The sequence below is a fragment of the Papaver somniferum genome, chromosome 11 (assembly GCF_003573695.1).
Source record: "Papaver somniferum cultivar HN1 chromosome 11, ASM357369v1, whole genome shotgun sequence".
In the NCBI taxonomy this organism is placed as follows: Eukaryota; Viridiplantae; Streptophyta; class Magnoliopsida; order Ranunculales; family Papaveraceae; genus Papaver; species Papaver somniferum.
The window spans coordinates 114,184,266-114,206,287 of NC_039368.1; the positions used below are offsets into that span (position 1 = coordinate 114,184,266).

The 22,022-nt window shown below is 35.6% G+C and overlaps 3 protein-coding genes across 4 annotated transcripts; 2 read left to right on the plus strand and 1 right to left on the minus strand.

The window, feature by feature from the left end:
- Positions 1 to 232: 232 nt before the first annotated feature.
- LOC113323835 (GDP-mannose transporter GONST2-like) lies at positions 233 to 4,629 on the plus strand. 2 transcript variants are annotated; one of them, XR_003347876.1, is made up of 11 exons: positions 233 to 756; positions 1,158 to 1,364; positions 1,706 to 1,916; positions 2,321 to 2,460; positions 2,580 to 2,709; positions 3,154 to 3,252; positions 3,414 to 3,568; positions 3,684 to 3,800; positions 3,904 to 4,001; positions 4,083 to 4,407; positions 4,514 to 4,629. XR_003347876.1 is itself a non-coding variant. In XM_026572179.1 (10 exons), the coding sequence occupies exons 2-10, from the start codon at positions 1,168 to 1,170 to the stop codon at positions 4,124 to 4,126; spliced, it is 1,191 nt and encodes a 396-aa protein (XP_026427964.1). In that variant the 5' UTR covers positions 233 to 756; positions 1,158 to 1,167; the 3' UTR covers positions 4,127 to 4,621. The 2 variants fall into 2 exon arrangements, 1 of the variants encoding a protein (XP_026427964.1); XM_026572179.1 differs by having other exon boundaries at positions 4,083 to 4,621.
- A 158-nt stretch (positions 4,630 to 4,787) lies between these two features.
- Positions 4,788 to 7,068, plus strand: LOC113320796 (probable indole-3-pyruvate monooxygenase YUCCA10). The gene is made up of 4 exons (XM_026568689.1): positions 4,788 to 5,556; positions 5,722 to 5,958; positions 6,182 to 6,304; positions 6,526 to 7,068. The coding sequence occupies exons 1-4, from the start codon at positions 4,924 to 4,926 to the stop codon at positions 6,688 to 6,690; spliced, it is 1,158 nt and encodes a 385-aa protein (XP_026424474.1). The 5' UTR covers positions 4,788 to 4,923; the 3' UTR covers positions 6,691 to 7,068.
- Positions 7,069 to 19,462: 12,394 nt separating this feature from the next.
- LOC113324958 (transcription factor MYB119-like) lies at positions 19,463 to 21,440 on the minus strand. The gene is made up of 3 exons (XM_026573226.1): positions 20,995 to 21,440; positions 20,750 to 20,876; positions 19,463 to 20,368 (listed from the first exon to the last, which is right to left on the minus strand). Exons 1-3 carry the CDS (start codon positions 21,438 to 21,440, stop codon positions 19,463 to 19,465), a joined length of 1,479 nt encoding a protein of 492 aa, XP_026429011.1.
- Positions 21,441 to 22,022: the final 582 nt, after the last annotated feature.

Sequence of the window (22,022 nt, forward strand, 5' to 3'; positions counted from 1 at the left end):
AAATGAACAAACTTGAAGTCCGTTCATTTCATATTAACCGCTCTAAATATCGGCGGAGACTCTTAAGTTTTCTAACCCATAACGTAATTTTGCGCGCCAATTAAAAAAGAGAAGTAGAAGAGTACAGAAATACACATTATTCTACTAGTATTAGTCTGCAAAAAAATTTAAAAACAATGGAATCGAAGAAGAAGAGGAAGAAGAAAGCAATTGACTTGTTAAACCTCTCGAGAATGGAGCTCTTCCGTCATTGCTGGGCAGTGATTCTCTTTCTCTCACACTTGCTTCCCGTCATCTCAGGCTTTTTGTTTCTTCAACATAATCAGGAATCAATCTCTTCTATGCCCATTAATAATGCTAGGTTTTATGAATCTCCTTCTTCTTCGTCGTCTCGTCTCGAACTCTGTTCTCGTACTCCTCCAGATCTACTCTTTCGCGTTACCTTTCCCCTTTGCGTTATTGTTAAAACACCTCTCTCTTCACGTCTTCCGCATGCCACCTCTCTCTCTCTCCCTGTCTAATTAACATTTTCTTTTCGAACCCTAAATTTCATTTTCTATTTGCCAATGAAATCAATGTGTAATTGCTGAACTTATCATTCGAATCTATGCATTGGTGTTCTTCTTCTGCTTCTCATTTGGAAACCATTTTCAGTTAAATATTTCTTCGCTGATTGAACGTCTCTTTTTGTTCCCAATTTGGTTTTAATTTCTCCGTGCTCTACACAGGGTTTAGTGTTCAAACCTTGAACTTGAGGTAAGCCTTATTAGGATATTTTTAGAAGTTTCAGTAAATTTTTCTTTAAAATGTACTGTTAGATACTAATTAGTTAGTGAAAAACCCTATAGCAGCTTACATTTGTATTATTCTGAGTTGCTTTTGAAGCTCCCTTTTAGCACTAATGGTGAAAAATGGGCAAAATATTGGGTATAGATAAGCATAATCATGAGTTTCCTCTGCTTTAAGTGTCACTGTCCTGTGCTCGAATTGTGATTTTTCGTCTAGTGTACGATAGATTGCTTTTAGCATTTCAACATCCTTTAATCGACGGGAAATTCACAGCAATGCTAAGTTGCAATAATTTTATTACTCTATTAGGGGATCATTTACCTCATCTTCATCACTTCCTTTTTGAAGCTTCTTCTTGTTCGTCACAGGTGTTGTGTCATGTCTTCTGATTTTACATTGGATCAATCTATTAGCCATGATCCTGAGGACCCAGAGTATAGCTCTAGGAATGGAAAACCAACCTTGAAGAGAAGAGATAGTCTAGTCTTCAAGATTCTTGATGGCTTTTTAGAGCAAAGAAACCGGTCGTTTATCAACATTGCAACGAATGCTGTGAGAAGAGTTACAAGCAAAAGGTGGAGTTCTACATTCTTTTATCTATCCAAATTTATTTCTAAGTACTTTCTTCCAATTTTCTGCATATATAGAATGCACGACCATTAGAATGTTATTTTCGCGACCCTCTAACTTCATTTGGGTATCCAGCAAATAAATTCTCATGTCTTGTCATTACTGTTTTTTTCTCCAGTTAGTCCTTTTCTTTACGGTTTTACAACAACCAACAACCTTTCTTGTCAAATTTCTATTCTCCTAATCCCATAAAAGCCTCGCCGTCGTGATGAATGTCTAAGAGACCAGCCATCCTTTCAGTTGTTTGTCAATCTGTGAGAAAAATATATATAATATCTATCTGCAGGTTCTCAGGCGAAACTCGAGAAGGTCACCCCGATGACAGCAGTCTTCCAATAAACGGCGACGAAAGGCGGGAACATGGATCCGAAAAAAAATCTGGCCCTCTCTTATCTGGAACAGCCTACTGCATTTCATCTTGCAGCATGATCTTACTGAACAAAGTTGTTCTTTCAAGCTATGGATTTGATGCAGGAATATCTCTTATGTTTTACCAGGTTCTCTCCATTTATCATCAGCAAACTTTGTGAATCTTTATTTTTGATGAAACTCTGAGTTCATATATTCAGTCTCATGAGGTGCACGGTGTAGACAATGTATGCCTATTTAGATTCTGTTTTTCTCAATTGAATGCTTACATGCCTCTTCTACAGATGTTTCAAGCATTAATGGATATGATGCCGTGTGCAGTTTATGATGTCTGCGCACTATCTAACAATAACAGATATAAAACACTAAGTTAGCTTCCTTGCGTTCTTATGTTAGTAATTTATCAAGCTATTGAGATGTAACATCTGATGACCCCTCTACCTCTCTCTCCAACTGTGTCTTTTTTCTATTGTCAAGTGTTTCAGTTGAACAAGTTAGTCCTTCTAATTGCAATATATGTTCTGTCCTGCAGAATCTTGTCAGTGTTATTGTGGTTATGGCATTGAAACTCTTTGGACTGGTATCTACTGAAAAACTCACGTGGAAACTGATCAAAGTTTGGATTCCGGTTAATATAATATTTATTGGAATGCTTGTGACGGGCATGTATAGGTATGCCTAAATTGATGGCAACATTAAGTTGTGTTTTTTTTTTTATGATTAACTGATTTATCTGTATGCAATTGGACTTTTTTCTTGTTCATTTACGATACTTTAGGGGATTCTTTCAGTTTGAAGTACATAAACATTGCAATGGTGACAATCTTGAAGAATCTGACAAATATTTTAACGGCGATTGGAGAATTATACATTTTCAAGAAGCGGCAAAACCGGAAAGTGTGGACTGCCATGCTTATGATGGTATGACATGTCCTATTCGTTGCTCCGTTCTGTATGCTACCTAACATGTAGTTCTCCTGGCTTAATCTTTTGTGCTACTATGAATAAGAAGAACATTGGCTCATCTGACTTTGGGACAGTATTTGTTCCAGATCTTTATTTACAAAACCTTTTGGACATCAAAACTTGGTTTATTTTGTCCCCACAGCCTATAGGCATTGAGAATAGTTGGAATTTCTACTCATACTAATGAGTTACAGATATTCTCATATTTGAGCTTTCTTTCCAACTTTTCTTCGTCATTGAATTTTATATCACAATATAAGCCCTCATATATAGCAGAGCCGTCGCTAGTTTTTGTAATTTTTAAGAATCAAGATATACTTGTTTCTGTCTTCTGCTGGAAACATGTACCAAAATATAATACACCATTAATGCAATTATTCCGTTCCATTGATGTTTCAGATAATATCTGCTCTAACCAGTGGAATTACCGATCTCTCTTTCGACGCTGTGGGTTATACATGGCAAATTTTTAATTGTATTCTCACTGCAAGCTACTCGGTAGGAAACTCCCTCCATCTTATCCAAGTTTATTTGATTCTTTTGACTATGTATTCGTTCAGCTGTTTCCCTTGTCTGTAAACCGAAGCCTCCTCTATGGCGAACGTAAACAAATTCAGTTCACTAGCAAATTGATGTTTAGCATTTGTGCTTTATGATAGCTTACCCTACGACGGGTCATGGACACCGCAAAGCAAACAACAAGGTCTGGATCTCTTAATGAAGTTACCATGGTGCTGCTTAACAACGCACTCTCGTTACCTTTGGCGATCTTCTTAATCATTATCTTCAATGAATGGGAATATGTATATACTGTGTAAGTTCACACTCTCTTCTCAGCAAGGATATGCAGTCTTAATTCTCGAACTTGGTCACCACTTTGTGTCTTACTGTCATTTTCTGATGTTCGAATTTGGGATTCCTCGCTGCAGTGATGTAGTCAGGTTACCAATGTTTTGGGTTGTGGCGACGGCAAGTGGATTGCTTGGACTATCCATCAGTTTCACCTCTATGTGGTTTTTGAATCAAACCGGTCCAACCACTTACAGGTAAGATGCCTGACTGCTCAAATCCAGTATTTTTCTAGCAGTTCTGTTTTTATTGGCTCAAACTGCTCATCTCTTATTTGCTGCTGGGTTTTGTTTTGTGAAGCCTGGTCGGGTCCTTAAACAAGATTCCAATTTCCATTGCCGGATTACTTCTGTTCAATGTTACACTCAGCCTATCCAACCTTTTCAGCATACTATTTGGTAACCACTCTGTCAAATTAAAAAACAAATGATGCTTAATTTTCCTGATTTTAATGAACCGTTTCTGGATATTCCTAACAGGACTATTCGCTGGAGTATTATTTGCCAGGGCCAAAATGTCATGATCTCGCACTTCGATTATTAAAAGAATGAGCAGCCAGTAACCTTGGTGGTTCTCGGGAATATTGTTCAAGCTCAACCACTTACTAACACGCTACAGAAAATACACACCATACAACAAAAGCTACAGACACTAATAACGTGGGCGGGGAATAAATAGAATTTCTTATTTCTCCCCACAAGGATCACAAACCATTAGCTTTGCAGCTGCACATGGAGTATCCTGAAGCGAGAATACAAGCGCCCGTTCGGGTGATATAGTAGTACATCCACCAAATTTACCATGGTTCTTAGCAGACTTTATTCTTTGATTTGTTTATCATACTTTACATAATTGTAACACCGAATGTTACTTTATTTTGCATCCTTATTATTTTGAAGTTTTTCTGCAGAAATTTTGGGCGGAAGGTATAAGAATAGTTTTTCCGGTTGGTCAGGTCTGGTAGAGACTCCTGAAGACGCTTCTTTTTGGCTGTCAAAAACTGTTTTCCCATTTATGAACGTCCACTTCACATTTTATTATTTCTATTTTCTTTTTTATAGTGCCTGACTTCACTTTATTCGACCTTGGAATTTTTAAATGCAACACCAAATAAATTAAAACCCAATTGCAAGTTACGTTTTTTTTTTTTTTTTGTAAATTGCCTAATAATTTCTGTACAATCTTTTGGATTGCATAATAATGTCTCTATAAAACTGCCACCAGAATTCTGAATCATTCAAGTCTCTTCTCCATCTTTCAGTACTTTAAGTTTTTCTTCCGTCTTGATCTTGTTCCTTGTTCTTCTGGATCGAAATAAAAATGGCGATAGCAGCAGATCAAGTGGTGATAATAGTTGGAGCTGGTCCATCAGGCATAGCAACATCAGCATGTTTGAACCATCTTTCAATACCAAACATAGTCTTGGAAAGAGACGATTGTCTGGCTTCCATATGGACCAAAAAATCTTACGATCGTCTTCACCTCCATCTATCAAAGCAATTCACTGATCTTCCTCACATGCCGCTTCCTTCTGATTACCCCATGTTCATCTCCAGACAACAATTTGTAGACTACTTGGAAAGTTACGCGACCCATTTTAACGTCAGTCCGGTATACAATCGGTGTGTTGAATTGGCAACATTTGATGAAAATACTAAGAAATGGAACTTGAAAGTTAAGAACACGGGCAATAACGGCGACAGTGAAGATTTTGAAGAGTATTCAACCAGGTTTTTGGTGGTGGCGACTGGAGAAACAACTGATGCGTACATACCTGAAATTGAAGGTTTGGGCGGATTTAAAGGGGACGTACTTCATTCAACTGAGTTCAAAAATGGAGAAAAATTTACAAAGAAAAATGTTTTGGTTGTGGGGTCTGGAAATTCTGGCATGGAAATCTCTCTTGATCTAGCAAATTTTGGTGCCAATACATCTATTGTTGTTCGAAGCCCTGTAAGTACCTCACTAGACTTGTTTAGTAGCATGTTTGGTAGAAGTTATTTTGTTTTACTTCTTAACGTCAAAAAGTCAGAAATTTATTTGGATACACGATTTCAGAATAATTTATCTGTCACCTACCGACATTGAACGGAATTTTGTTTTTCGATGTGAAACCAGGTTCATATAATCAACAAGGAGACGGCATACTTGGGGTTGCGATTACTGAAACATCTGCCTCTAAACATAGTCGATGGATTACTTGTGTTTTTAAGCAAGCTAGTTTATGGTGACACGTCCAAGTATGGAATTGTAAGACCCAAAGAAGAAGGCCCTTTCTTGATGAAAGGTAAATATGGGAAATATCCCATCCTTGATGTCGGGACATTCAGCAAAATCAAGTCTGGTCATATCCAGGTATAAATATTTCTATTCAGAGCTTTGAAATTTTGTCATATCCAGGTATAAATATTTCTGGTCATATCCAGGTATACTGACATTAGACCCTCTCTTTATGATGCATAAAGGATCTTAACTAGCTGTCGGAATTGACTTTTTTTTTTTTGATGAAATAGACAGGAATTGTTTAGGTAGTGATATATGAATTTTATTCATGGAATTTTGGGTTCTCATGTAACAGGTTTTGCCAGCCATAAAAAGCATAACGGGTGATGGTGTAGAATTTGTTAATGGAAAGTCGTACCAATTCGATGTGTTACTTTTTGCGACAGGATTTGCGAGGGCAACAAACAAGTGGCTCAAGGTACCAACTTAACAAAGTCCTATATATATATATATATATATTTTTTTTTTCTGGCATGTGTTTGAGTTCAACCTTACACTTACATAGCCCATTTCTTGAAATGAGGTACTAATTTAACAAAATCTTAGGAGTATATGAAAAAAATGATAGTATCCATTTTCCAAAAACGAATATATGATATATGTCAGTATGTTGGTCTTATTTCTTGATTTTGTTATTAGGACGATGATTACCTTATTGGAGAAAATGGGATCTCAAAACAGAGTTTTCCTAACAACTGGAAAGGGAAAAACGGACTATATTGTGCTGGTTTGGCGCGAAAAGGGATATATGGAACTGGGATTGATGCCCAGAAAATAGCTGCTGATATCAACAGACTGCTGTGAACTCGTATATCTTAATTTTTTTTGAATATTTGTGCTTAGTAATAGATGTTCAATTTATATTTGAGCGATTAATCTGAAAATTGTGCCAAATATATGTGAAGAATATGCTATTCGTGACGACAAGTATATGATAACATTTGCGGCACATGTTAGGATCCGAGGTATTCATTTCTATGGAAATGCTTATATATAAGTTCATTGTGTGCCGTCTCTCTACAAAAGTTTCTCCCGTGAACAAGTTGTTATTCCGCCGTCTTCCAACGGCTCAGATGTGCTCCTCTTACAGTAGATCTTGTTGATGCTGAAATGAACACCTTTAGAATCATGGAGTACTTGGAAGTGACGAAAATTTCGAGTAATGTTGAAGAACCAAGGAGATCAAGCATTTGGATGAGAAGCTACAAAGTCTATTTATTTTGTAATCCATATGTATTGATAGTCTTGTCACTAAAATTGACAAAGGGGGAGATTATTAGAGCACTGCTTGGTCGAACTCGCAAGCGTTGATATCTCAAGCTTGTTTGTTAATTTTAGTGATAAAAACTATAAGTCTTGATTTCTATTATACTTATAGTAATGTCTCAGACTAGGATAGATTGTGTAGTTGAGCTTTAGGCTTCACGACGTTCATCGATTGAACACGAAGAACTACTAAGGAGAGCTTGTGAAACTTCATCAATAAAAGGTATGTGGAGACTAAAACTCATGTATCACTCAGGAAGTCTATTTCTACTTTATCTCCCTTCTTGAGACAAAAGTCGTATTACTATAGTATTCGATTATACACATTTGCTATTTCGAGCTGAGTTTAACTCGCTTACATATTTCTCGAAATATGTGTTGGTAAGCTTTTGATTCAACCAAGTGGATCTTATATTCTTGACGAAAGTCAAAAGACGATAATGTGAAAATTGCAAGGTAACATCTTACATGATTTGTGTGAGACAATCATTTGAGGTAAACTCGGAAATGTTTTGTATTGATTATTTCAATAACTTGAAAATCGCTTTGATACTAATAGTTAATGAAAACAACTGTTGTCATCCACTAAGAAAGTTTTGACTGAAATAGAGTTTAGAACACTTAACCATAATTGGATTATAGACATAGTATGTGTACTTGCATATATGTTGATCCAAGACCATTATAGTATGCATAGCCCTATGCGTACTGGGAAGGTCAGGTAAAGTCTGGGAGCATTGGTATGCGTACCCGTACGCGTACTGGCGAACTCAGTTGAAGTCTGGGAACTATTGTATGTGGAAAAGCGGGGGTACAAAAACCACACTCAATATTTCGTTCGGCAGTCTGAATAGACAAACTCCAATATACTTTCAAGAGAATCAACTAGACAGTCAGACTCAATCTTTACAAAAGTATATCAAAGAATTTATATCTCTGTTTCACAATGTAATCAGCAAATCAAACAGATAGAAATGTGCGATCCTGATTATTATGTGAAACAACTTGGATGGTACCAAATACTAATATCCAAGGATCAATCAATTTCAATCAACAACCAAAGGTTGGATTTACCAATTGATCGATTCAACGTACAATCTGTGATATTTCAATTATATAACAAAATATAATGCGGAAAAGAAATAACACAGACACCAGAAGTTTTGATAACGAGGAAACCGCAAATGCAGAAAAACCTCGGGACCTAGTCCAGATTTGAACACCACACTGTATTAAGTCGCAACATACACTAGCCAACTACAAGTTAACTTCGGACTGGAATGTAGTTGAATCCTAATCAATCTCACACGTATTCAAGGTACAATTGTGTTCCTTACGCTTCTGAATGCCAACAGGACTCTGCGCACTTGATTCCCTTAGCTAATCTCACCCACAACTAAGAGTTATTACTACCCAAAGTCGAATACTTCATAAACAAATTTGTCTCACACAGAAAAGTCTATTGGAATTGATAACTCTGTCTCCCACAGAAATACCTATGAGTTTTGTTCCGCCTTTTGATAAATCAAGGTGAACAGGAACCAATTGATAAACCAGACTTATATTCCCGAAGAACAACCTAGTATTATCAATCACCTCACAATAATGTTAATCATATGGAAGCAAAACAATATATTGTAGAATCACAAACGATGAGATGAAGATGTTTGTGACTTCTTTTTATCTTGCCTATCAGATATTAAATCTCGAGCAAATCTTAAAGAAGATAGTACTCAATACAACAGAAACGGAAAGAACATGAAACTACAGAGAAAATAGTTGGGTCTGGCTTCATAATCCCAATGAAGTCTTCAAGTCATTAACCTACAGGGTTTCGTGAAAAACCTAAGATTAAAGAAGAATCGACTATAGCTTATGCAACTAGTATCACACAGGAGGTGTGGGAATTAGTTTTACCAGTTGCTAGAGTTCTCCTTTATATAGTTTTGAAATTAGGGTTTGTAATCTAAGTTACCTTGGTAACCAAGCATTCAATATTCACCGTTAGATGAAAACCCCATTCAACTCAAGCTAATATCTTTCAACTGTTAGATCGAACTTAGCTTGTTATACAGAAATGAAATGCACATTCATTTAGGTTTGAGTAACCATACCTAAACGTGTACACCATGTTGGCTCAACGGTAGTTAACCAAAGTTAGTTGTATGGACACTTTCATATCAACCTTATTCATCTTAACCAAAACTGGTTCAAATGAATTAAATGAAACTAGTTATAGAGTTGTTCAATTGCTATATTCTCATAGAAGTATACAAGAACACAATTGAAGCAAAATTGGTTTGATTCACTCGAATCATTTGATGAATATTATAGCCACGGTTTGCAAATATTGCATTCCTTATTATATAAATGTATTAGTTCATGAGTACAACCGATTTTAGAACTTTAACCTTCAATTATGCACACGAGTAATTATACTTTAAATACCCGAACCGAGTTTGGGTTACGCCAGTACGCATACGGGTATGCGTACTTCCAATCCAAGCAGAAATTCTCGGACATGAACCTTATGCCAGTACGCATACGTGTACGCATACTTAGGTTCCCGGATTTCTCAAACCAACAGGTACGCATACGGGTATGCATACTATGGTTCCCAGACATGGATTACATATATGCAAGAATGCACAATATGTCATAATCCAATAATAGTTAAGTTTTCTAAACTCTATTTCAATCATTTAAACTTTCTTAGAGGATGACAATAGCCGTTGTCACACACTATTAGCATCAAAAGAATTTTCAAGTTATTGAAATAATCATAACGAAACATTCCAAGTCTATACCAAATGATTGTATCACAAAAGCCATGTAAGATATTACTCAGAAATTTTTACATGATCATCTTTTGTTTTTCGTCAAGAATATAAGATGAACTTGATTGAAGTGAAAGCTTACAAACACATATTTTGAGAAATATGTGAGCGAGTGAAACTCAGTTCGAAATCTCAAATGTGTATAGTTGAAAACTATATCGTAAACGACTTATGTCTCAATATAGGAGATAGAGTAGAAATAGACTTTCCAAGTGATAGATGAGTTTTAGTCTCCACATAACTTTTGTTGATGAAGTTCCACAAGCTCTCCTTAGTAGTTCTTCCTCTTCAATGATGAACACCAAGAATTCTAATGCTCAACTACACAATCTATCTTAGTCCGAGACATCACTATACATAGACTAGAAATCAAGACTTATAGTTTTGATCACTAATATTGACAAACAAGATTGAGATAGCAAAGCTTGCGAGTTCGACCGAGCATTGCTCTAACAGTATGCGTACACATACGCGTACTAAATCAACTGTTGTTTTGGATGTGAGATAGTATGCTTACCCGTTAGCATACTTTCAGACACAGTCCAAGTCCAGATACTTCAGTATGCGTATCCATTTGCATATTTGAGTGGGTGAGGTTCTAAAATCGTTTTGTTCATTAACTAATACATTTATATAATAAGGAACACAATCTTTTGCAAACCGTGGATATGATGTTTATGATTTGATTCGAGTGAATCAAAATAGATTTTGCTTCAATTGTGTCTTGTATACTTTTATGATAATATAAAAAATTGAAAAACTTTATAACTAGTTTCATTTGATTCATTTGAATTAGTTGTTGATAAGATGAATAAGGTTGATATAAAAGAGTTCATATAGCTAACTTCGGTTAACTATTGTTGAGCCAACAAGGTGTACACGTTTAGGTACGGTTACCCATATCTAAATGAAGGTACATTTCATTTGTGTGTAACAAGCTAATACCATCTAACGGTAGAGAGATATTGCTTTAGTTTCAAGCAAACTTAGCTTGGCTCTTAGATCAGGTTTCATCTAATAGTGGATATTGATTGCTTTGTTCCAAAGATATCAAACCCTGATTTCAAAACTATATAAAAGAGAACCATAGCAAATGGGAAACCTAATACCCACACCTCTCATGTGATACTAATTGCGACTAGAGTCGATTTTCCTTTAACCTTAGGATTTTCATGAAACCCTGTAGGTTAATGACTTGAAGACTTCATTAGGATTGTGAAGCCAGACCCAATTATTTTCACTATTATTGCATGTTCTAATCTTGCCCTATTTTATCTTATTGAGTACTATCTTCTCTAAGATTTGCTCGAGATTGATTTCCGATAGGCCAGATAAAAAGTAGTCACAAACATCTTCGTCTCATCGTTTGTGATTCCACAATATCTTGTTTCGCTACCATACGATTAAGATTATTGTGAGGTTATTGATAATGATAGGCTGTTCTTCGAGAATAGAAGTCCGGTTTATCAATTGGTTCCTGTTCACCTTGATTTATCAAAAGACGAAACAAAAACTCTTGGGCATTTCTGTGGGAGACAGATTTATCAATTCCAATAGACTTTTCTGTGTGAGAATTTTTTTTATATCAAGTCTTCAAATTTGGGTTGTAGAAAATCTAGTTGTGAGTGAGACTAGCTAAGGGAATCAAGTGCGCAGAGTCCTGCTGGGATTTAGAGGCATAAGGAACACGACTGTACCTTGAATCAGTGTGGATTGATTCGGTTTCAACTACATTCCAGTCCTAAGTTAACTTGTAGTAGGCTAGTGTCTGTAGCGACTTAATATAATATGGTGTTCAAATCTAGACTAGGTCCCGGGGGTTTTCTGCATTTGCGGTTTCCTCGTTAAAAAAATTTCTGGTGTCTGTGTTATTTCTTTTCCGCATTATATTTTTTTATATAATTGAAACACCACAGTTTGTGCATTAAGTTCAATCAGTTCTTAAATCCGTCATTTGGGTTGTTGATTGAATTGATTGACACTTGAACATTGGTCTTTGGTACCTTTCAAGTTATTTCTTATATTCAATCGGGCTCACAAATTCCTATTTGTTTGACTGAGGATTGAATTGAGAAATTGAGATATAACTCTTTGACATAATTTTATTAAGATTGAGTCTGACTGTTTAGTTAATTCTCTTGAAAGTATATTGGAGTTTGTCCATACAGATTGCAAAGTGAAATATTGGGTGTGGTTGGTATACCCCACTTTTTCATGGCTATCTCAGTTGATGAATCACGTGAAAAAGTGTTATGCATATTATTCAGGAATGCCTTTCATCAAGGATAAATTCGAGATTCCTTCACATGCCATATTCTCGAGTCTTTAGATGAATTCTATACTTCAGAGAAGAGTCTGAGCAGGGAAGTTCGTCAGAAAGGAATAAGACAACCTGAATTTTCCTAGCTCAAACCATAAAGTATAATTAGCTGGGCAGAATTCAAGAGAAAAGAGATATTTCTCACGGAAGTCGCCAAATCAGCAGTCAAGGAAGAAAAACTTCAGAGAAGAGTCTGAGCTAAAATGGAAAGAAGGGTCCAAAAACTTCCTAAAGATGAATGTCACACCTAAAGTAATCTACAGTGCATGAAAGATAAACCATTTTTATTTTCACCTAGGAAGCAGAGGACACATGGAAAAGGAAATTCTTATTTCTCTTATCTGGAAACAAATGGATACCTCACCAACAACTGCAAGAATACGACAAAATTCATAGAAAATATGGAAAAAGAAGGACGTCTAATAGAGTTCATACTCCAAGATCAACGAAAAACTGGAAAATCCCTAGCAGTGTAAGTCAATTTATGTATTAATATGATATATTCAGCACCCAGAGATGAAGCAGACCTACCATCAGACCATGCTGAAAGAAATTGTTCATTTGCATATTATGCTTGATTGTAACCTTCGGAACTTATGATTGTAGTTTCTTGAATCACTGGGTGGATGATAATTTCGTGTGGATGGCGTATTATTAGAGTCTGGAGTTATTCTTCTGTCTCCTTCTCCAATGAGTTTGGAGTTCTGAGTGACTCCTATTTGGTTTATTCTAGCATCACTTTTGTAGATCGTTTGGTGGTGGTCTTTCACAGATTTTGTTATTGTGGTCGTTGTATCTGAGGAAGTGAAATTTGAATGAACTTTATTTCATGACTGTTACATTTATGATGTTGTGTTGGGTGTTATAAATTGCTATATGTTTCTTAGTTTGTTATACATTAACTTGGATTGTTATGTTATAATTATGAAGCATGTTAGTGATTACCTGAAAGTTATTACGTTATCACTGATCACCCATCAGGATGATTTGCTCGCCCGTTTCCGTTTCATCTTCACTTTTCATAAGAGGCGGTGCACATGAAGACATTCATTTTATTTTGTAGCTTAAAGCTTTACCGAATACTAGAGATGTTGTATATCTTTTATGTATGTATTCTTGCTTAAATTGTAAAACAACATACTATTTTATTTACATCTCTTAAAAGGTTTCATTTATAATATCAGAGCGTTTGGGTTAGCAGTTTGATTTGCTTTATGTAATTATGATTCTTAAAATCGATAATTATAGATTTTTGATAATTCAAGATTAGGCTGTAATCATATTAGCTAATCAGGTTTAATGTTTGGGGCGTCAGAGAGATGACCTAGGTTGAGATATGGAATGTTCTCGAAAATGTTCATTACCTTTAAATTGTGCCGAAAAAATCATCCCAGAAAGGGAAAGGTTATTCCTTCATTGAGATGGACGAAGGGATCTGTAAAATCCAACAATGGATTTGATAATATAGTGGGAATCTGAAAATCTCCTAAAAAAGAAAAAAAAGAGGAGAGGAGGTCAAAAATAATAATAGAAAAAGATGAATTTTGAAAGAAAAAATCATAAGAACTTACTGTGCACTTCAAAAGGATTAAGATTGAGATACATCCGAAACACGAATTCGGCAGGTTTATATTTATCTTTTGACTCGCAATCACTGGTAACAATTACAGGACCGGAATCAATTGCCATGTTGACCTGAGTAGAGTAAGCGACTTCGTCGGGAGAAAAAATTTCAATTCTATGAGAAATTTGAACAATTTTTTGGGTGATACACTTCAAATAAGGAGAATTGGAACAAGAAACAACGTCGTATCTTTGGAAAATATCCAAAGTGTCGATTTTCTGATCAGTACTGTTGACTCGGCCATTATGATCCAAAGCCTTCTTCATGGAAGCATAAAATCAATTATCCATCTGACCCGATATTAACATAAGATAGTCAATTGATGATGAGTTTTAGTATCAGAAGAATAATAGCTCTGAGCTGAAATTCAGAAATTATGAGTTCTCCAGCTGAGAGATTATCAATCTCAAAAATAAAGATGAAAATGGGATCTGGTCGATGAATTGAGAATCTCTGGATAAAAGAGTATTGTTCAAAAATATCGGTAAATGGTGGAACAATTTTTGAAGATATGAAAGACCTTGTTACTTGAAAAGTATGAAAATTGATAAACCAATAACTTATGGAAATTCTCAAGAAAAAAGTGTATGTGTGTGGTAAAACGATGAATCATTTCTACGTTTCTCCACGCATTATAAACATGTTATTGGGAGAGGTACAAAGTTGAGCATAATTGAGTCAATAAAGTGCACAACTGAAAGTGGGTAAAAAATACCACAATGAATTACCAAACTTTTGGTATCCCTAGAAGGTGTTTAATACACAAAAGTTGAAAATTGTGCTAATAATTAGCAACATAACAAAAACAAATTTTTAGAGAGTAATTGAGTATCACGAGATTTCTTAGCTCGAAAACTGAGCAAACATACAACTCAATAGTAGAGCATGGTACAAAGTTGGATAAATCAACCAAGACTTTAAGGCGGTATAAGATGGCAAGTATGACATGACAAGACAAAATATTGATCAATAGCAGGTCAAATTTGCAGTATCTTTGAAAAGATACTTGTCTTTTGAAGGAAAAAGAGCACTGGTGTATAACCTAGAAAAACTTAGAATTCCTAGAAATAACTAAAAAAGAGGGAGTATGACATCTAAAGGTAACCCATCCCATTTGAATTCCATAAGATTCAAGGTTAGGCATCGAAGACTTGAACCAAATATCCAAGAATCGAGCCATAAGATGCCAAACTAGACACAGACACATAGTTAGATACGGAAGAACTGAGTTGAGGTGTGAATCTGAGAAAATCCTCGATGATGTTAGATGAATAGAGGTTTGCAAAGCTGGGTAGTAATAACGAACAGATGTCCCAGGTCGACACAAGCATAGGTCGGGAAACTATTAAGTTTAAGATGTCATGTGCTTAGTTATCTACATGTAATTCTCGTGTTCATATCATGTATAAATAGCCAAAAGGCTGATGATGCAAACAAGTTCATTCTGATTAATACAAATCATACTTCGGGAAATTCTCTCTCCTTTGTCTCTCGTTCTCTTCTAACTTTCATTAAGCCCAACCGACTCAGAAGATAATCGGAAAACCTTAACTTCACATTACTGGAGACCTGACAAGAGATCAGTGATCAGAGTGATAATCAAGATTATACTCCGATATTAAAGAGTGGGATCTAATATCGTGAAGGTATGTATGAAAGAAAATTCGACGTATCTGCAATGCTTAAAGAGATGAATTTCTAACGAGATCAAGATAAATTATTTTTGAAATGCCTTTAACAAGATTCAAGTGGCCATTCTACTTATAGTTGCAAGAAAAAATCATTAAAATTGAAAAAGAGTTAACGAGACTCAATCAATGATTCCGGAAAACCGCTCTATCAAGTCTTGACTTTCTCTTCCATTTTCTATTACACCTTATGTATAGTTGGAAACAAAAAAGACATTGTGCAAAAAAGTCATATGTTTATAATCTAATTAGGTTATGGGACGTGGAACATGCACTTAATGCAAAAGGATCTTATATATTTTTTAATAAAATATCGTTATGAAAATGATATTCCATCATAGTGTTTATGTTTTACTTTCGGCAAAAGGGTAAAACGGAGTTAGCTTGAACATATTCAAAAAATAAGTAAATATTGACTTGATGGTCACTAGTCTGTCTACGACCAAATACGTCAATTGTACATTTCACAACTCAGATCCTAATTAGGCAGTGAAGTTGCGTCAAACCCCTTTACAAAATATCGTTAAACAAACGGTAATAGATTCTTTTGAGTAAATTTAAAAATTATACAAAGCTTTTGGTCGGTGGCCTAGCAATAAGCTGGGCTCCAAAAAACTAATAGTTACTTAACATATAGTATACCGTGGCAGATTAACATTGGATTCTCATATATCTAAGATACAAAAATTCATCACGGACCATCTAAATGAACTAAGAAAAAACCTTGTAGATACAAACAATCCCCATAAATGGGACCTTCGATTTTCTCCAGGGGTGGGGCCAATTTTTCATTTATCTACACGGTTTTTATCGCGTTCAAAAGGGCAGCCTGCATATAACTAGTCTTTAAGATATTGTTATAAGAGCATCTCCAATAAAGGTAGGATCTCTCGAAAAAACTGGTGTCACATAAGATATTAGATACTCTAAAACTAAAAACTCTCTCCAAATAAGGATACTCCCACCCATATCCACTTCGTCAATTTTTCTGTTTTAAAATTATGTGAGGCCCACTTTAGATTAAGTAACCTATAACCAAATGACAATTATATTAAATTAAATATGGATACATTTACCATTAGAGATGTTTATCAAAATATGATTTGATATGTATATAATGCTAACTAATTTTTTTTTGTAGGTTTCCACATTGGATATGTTGGAAATTTAGGATATGGAATCGAAACATCAATGGCTTAAAGTCGCGTAATCGTTTTCCTTAAAACATTATTTGCTCCCACTCGCTAAGAATTTGTTGCGGAATCGAATGCAAACCGTTTCGCAGGATATAATCAAGCCTTTGTGTGATTGGCGATCAACAACAGCCGACAAATTACCCTTGAACTCTAATCGGGTATTACTACTCGTTCAAGAAAGAGGGAGAAGAGAATTTTCAGGTATTTTTGAACCCTTTTTATAGATTGTAAAGGATACAAACACGTCTCTTCAAGAAACCCCTATGAAAATCTATCAGTATACTCCACGTTTGGAACAGTTGTGACTTTTGAAATCTTGTTGCAAATTGATACGTCACTAACTAATTGATGCATCTCCAAAACAGTAACCAACTGATGCCTTTCCAAACAGTTACATAATATATTTTTCCTTATTCCTTACGGGTTATGTCAAAATCCCAAACTATATTTAATCTACCCATTTGAATACTGATCAAATATTCAACAATCCCCCACTAGATTAAATATATAAGTCAAACGAGTAATGTGATGATTCTATGCATACACAAGGGTGTCACGGAGATTCAACTTTTGCTTACTGTAAACATTTCAAAGTTATGTCGAAGTTGATGGTGGCCTTGGCTTAAACCTCTACTCCTATATGACACAACCGGAAACACCACACACATAGAATCATCGATACTATGAGTTCGAAATTCGCTTATCACCATTATGGCCTTGTGCTTGCCTGGTTTCATGAGCAATCCCAAGAGAACCTCACTCTTATGAGAAGTGGCACCACTTCTATGCTCATATAGGTGAAATCCTTCTGGTTCTCCCGTTAGTTTGAAAACTTGTCCACAAAGAACTGGACTTCATTAAGACTACTAAATCAACCTTATTCATAACGGAACATATCAACATCCATTTTCACAATTGGGATTCAAAATTTAAGTGTTGAAACTAATCACTTATCGGTAATTTATTTTTACCCGTTAAACCGACGAACTAGTCATTTTGGTTGGTCGGGTTACCATTACGGGTGATTCAATATCATGGAGGTTTAATCTACAATGAATTCACTATACAATTTTCAAATGCAAATCCCTACAAAAGGGCTTGCCAAACTAAATTTCAACCCTTACAAAGATGGTTTTGCCAAACAAAATTTAAGTCCAAACAAAAAAAGATATTTTGGCCCCATCTATTGGATCCAAGATCTAATGATAGCAATACCATAATACTATGATCTGTTTCACAGTTTTAATATTTCCAGATTTCAAGAGTCTGGATTAAAGAATCAAGTAACCGCTTGTCACAAATCCAATTGCATCGTTGTGCATATGTCAATTGGCTGAACCATATTTACCAGGGAGATCATGACATTTCATGAATAACTGTTTACTGCGGTAAGGTACTCCTCTTTCATTCTGTATTTGTTCACAGGCGTCTTTGTTGGTTTGTTCCCTATCAAAACGATCCAATCTCATAACGACGCCATACTTGTTTCTTAATTCCATTGTCAAAAGCTAACATTTTAAGATTGTTGGAAATTTAGAGTATGGAGTCGAAACATCAATGGCTTGAAGTCGCGTAATCGCTTTCCTTAAAACGTTATTTGCTCCCACTCGCTAAGAGTTTGTTGCGGGATCGAATGTAAACTGTTTCTCGGGATACAATCAACTGAATCAAGTCTTTGTGTGATCAGCGATCAACAACAATACACGAATCATCCTTGAATTCTAATCGGGTATTACTACTCGTTCAAGAAAGAGGGAGAAGAGAATTTTCAGTGTGTTCTTCGAGTATTTCTTGAACCCCTTTTATAGATTGCAAAGGATACAAACACGTCTTTTCAAGAAACCCCTATGAAAAGCTATCAGTATACTCCACGTTTGGAACAGTTGCGACCTTTGAAATCTTGTTTCAAATTGAAACGTGATGCCTTTCCAAACAGTTACATAGTATCTTTTTCCTTATTTCTTACGGGTTATGTCAAGAACCCAAACTATATTTAATCTACCCATATGAATACTGATCAAATATTCAACAGGATATATACTCGACCTTTACTTTTACTGCATGCTAATTTTAATAGTGAGATTTTTATTGAGTTAGTTTGTTTGTCCTTAGATCTAACATTTGGATGGTTGAGGAATACTGTGAACGAATCATCAGCTAAAGACGATTTGGACAGTTCAACTTAATCTTAGTTATTTTCAGAAAGCATTTTAAATGAGAAAGACAGGCTAACGGAAAACAGGAAATAAGTACACATGTGCAAGAAATAAGAACCTAATCAATTACTAGCAAATGAAATTTAAAGAAACGCCTGTAAAAATATCATTTTACAATTAAAATAAGAACCAACAACAAACAGGAATTCTGACAGTTTCTGATCAGTAGTCAGACTCAGTTAGTCCTGCACAAACTAAACTCAGTTAACAAGATTCCCTTGGTCTCTTGTCTCCCACTCACAACAAATATACAAACAAACCCTAAGAATCGAAGACTAACTACCAATTGTAACCCCTTCATTCACTCTGTCTCCAACAATATATTCTTCATCGTCAATTAGCCATTTATTTTACTTACCTTAGTTCTACATTTAGATTACAATAAGTAAGCTCGTTAATCTAAATCGACCATGTATATCTAGTATACTATTACTGCATGCATTGAGAGTATGAAAGCATCTCTATCAAGTCCATCTCTTTCTTACCAGTGTACCAAGATGCTGCTTGATCATTCTGTTGTATACAGACATTCGGCTGGTGTTGGTAGTAGTCGATGTAGTCTTCGTTCAAAGATGAAGAAATACCAGCACTGAGACCGCCATTCAAAAGATAAGAGAGGTAGCTATCTGTATACAAAGTAGATGGTGATGTACTGCTAGGAATTGAACCAGTACAAGTAGTACCCTGTTGATATCCTTTCATGTCACTGCTTAGCTGAAGCGTTTCAGTGGTTGTGTTGTTGTTGAGAGCCGAGTAATCGCATTTTTCGATCTTCATGGACAAGGTAGTGTTGTCACCGGCTAACTCAAGTCCAATATGGTTTTCAGGCGACTGTCCAGCTTGAAATGATTTCTCGTGTGTATATGACCTCACAGTTGTAGCTGCATCTGATGAATATGGCTCATTGTCAAGGTTTCCGAAGAACTTTTGAAAGAACTGCAACTCGTCATTGTATGTATGGTCGAGGAATGCGGTGGATGAATCATCAGTGAATGATGATTCGGACGGTTCTGGATATACGTGATCAGATGGGTTTGTGGTGTGGGATCCATTGGGACTAGTTGTGGTACTGTTGGTAATGGAGCTAACATTGCTAGTGATGATCTTGGTTATAATGTAGTCTTGCAGTATAGATGGTTGAGATTTTCTTCCTTGACCTACTACCTTTTTGTTCTTTCTCCCTGAATTCAACCTTCTTTTGGTAGCATTCCAATGATTCTTTATCGCATTTTCTGTTCTTCCTGGTATTTGCTTTGCGATCTCCGCCCATCTGTTCCCAATCTTTTCATGCGCTTTGACTAACATCATTTCTTCTTCTTCACTCCATGTATCCTTCTACAAATGGAATTTTATTAAATATATAAGATAAAATTTGTGCATAATTCATATTTTACAAATGGACAAAGCAAGTCTTAATAGTAATGGCCCAACGAAATGCAAATCAAGATCCATATTAGTAAAGCTGCAGGGATCGGGCTTAAATCAACTTTCAAGTGATAGAGAGGCAATAAGGCATGAGTGAAGAATTTTAGGGTCGGTTATGTTACTATAAATATGTCCCAAACAAATAAGGACTTAGCATAACATCATGCGAGATTCTAAGAATGTAACACTGAAATCAAGATAATCAGAGCAAGGACACACAAAAGACAGGTAAAGGCATATTAGGGTTTAATACAACCTCCTGGTATACAGGTATGAGAAGTAAGAAAAAACCTTGATATCGGGGCGAGAATGATTATGCCATCTTTCTCTGCACTGCTTCCCAGCCCTACCCAATAATTTCTGCGCAATCTGTGCCCATTTCCTTTCACCATATTGCTTCACCAAATCAACCAGCAACCTGTACACAAAATCAATAAGCATGCAACACAACTGTAAAAATTTAATTAATATTCCTAAGAAATTAATGAACAAGCACTAAGAAAAAAAAAAAACAGCATCGGCCGATTGTATTTTACCTATCCTCCTCATCCGTCCATTGCCCTTTGATCAAAGTAGTAGAGACACCGCCATTTTTAGCTCTTTTTTCTACTCCAAAACATTTTTTCTTCTCACCAAAATAATCCACTTCTCTTGATCCAACATTGTTGTTAGTGAAAATCTGAGATGACCCATTATGATTAGCAAAGAACCCACCAACTAAACCTATGTCTGGAATTGCACTTCTCGGCAACATAAACCCGCCACCATTACCATGTTCAAGACAAGTAGGAGTCCTCGTGATTCCACCAAGGGAAGTCGAATACGAGTATTGAACACAAAACCCCTTATTATCTGTATTTCTCCTTGCTTGTTTTTCATTTGTTGAACTCCATAGAAACCTATCTATAGCTTCTAATGGCGGAGTAGTTGGTCTTAGTAAATGTGAATTCATGTACACTAAACCACCTCCATTTCCTTCCATATTAAAACCCTAAACTTATTACTATTATCCTTCAATCAAGAATCAAAACCTAAAAATGCTAACAATTCCCCTCTCTGATTGATTTTTTTCAGCTTATTGTAAACAAATTTTGTAAGCATGAAAGAGGTCAAAGAAAGAGAGGGGCAATTATATATAGTCGGCGCTTTACAAGGTAATATGTATTGATAGCCGTAGATTGTGAAGTAGATCTAACGGTAGGGAATGTGTAGTAGTATGTAACGTCTGAGCTTCTCTTCAGACAAAAGGTAAAGAGTAATTATAGTTAAGAGGGTAATTAAGATTCTAATTAATTTTAATGAAAATTTTAGGTTTCTTTTTTCTTTTTTCTGCTTAACGCACGGTGTGCCATGTTAATTTCAGCTGAATCTTTATGTTGTAACGAGAAATGAAATAATGAAATTCAAATGTATATAAGAATGTACGGTTAAAGAAGATATTTTTTTTATGTTTCAAAAAGAAAAAGAAGAATAATTATCTACTAAGTAAAGCGAGTTACAATAGTTTTCCGAAAATTCAAACTGGTCCGTTTGAATCTGATTCATTCTTTTTCGAATTGGTTAA

Excerpts from the sequence above, each read along its gene's own strand:
- LOC113323835 (XM_026572179.1), top strand. The coding sequence starts at position 1,168 with ATGTCTTCTGATTTTACATTGGATCAATCTATTAGCCATGATCCTGAG. Across the intron at positions 3,253-3,413 it reads TTCTCACTGCAAGCTACTCG|CTTACCCTACGACGGGTCAT; the intron begins GTAGGAAACTCC and ends GCTTTATGATAG. Across the intron at positions 3,569-3,683 it reads TGGGAATATGTATATACTGT|TGATGTAGTCAGGTTACCAA; the intron begins GTAAGTTCACAC and ends TCCTCGCTGCAG.
- LOC113320796 (XM_026568689.1), top strand. The coding sequence starts at position 4,924 with ATGGCGATAGCAGCAGATCAAGTGGTGATAATAGTTGGAGCTGGTCCA. Across the intron at positions 5,557-5,721 it reads CTATTGTTGTTCGAAGCCCT|GTTCATATAATCAACAAGGA; the intron begins GTAAGTACCTCA and ends ATGTGAAACCAG. Across the intron at positions 5,959-6,181 it reads TCAAGTCTGGTCATATCCAG|GTTTTGCCAGCCATAAAAAG; the intron begins GTATAAATATTT and ends CTCATGTAACAG.
- LOC113324958 (XM_026573226.1), bottom strand. The coding sequence starts at position 21,440 with ATGGAAGGAAATGGAGGTGGTTTAGTGTACATGAATTCACATTTACTA. Across the intron at positions 20,877-20,994 it reads TGGACGGATGAGGAGGATAG|GTTGCTGGTTGATTTGGTGA; the intron begins GTAAAATACAAT and ends TTTTGTGTACAG. Across the intron at positions 20,369-20,749 it reads ATTCTCGCCCCGATATCAAG|AAGGATACATGGAGTGAAGA; the intron begins GTTTTTTCTTAC and ends TTCCATTTGTAG.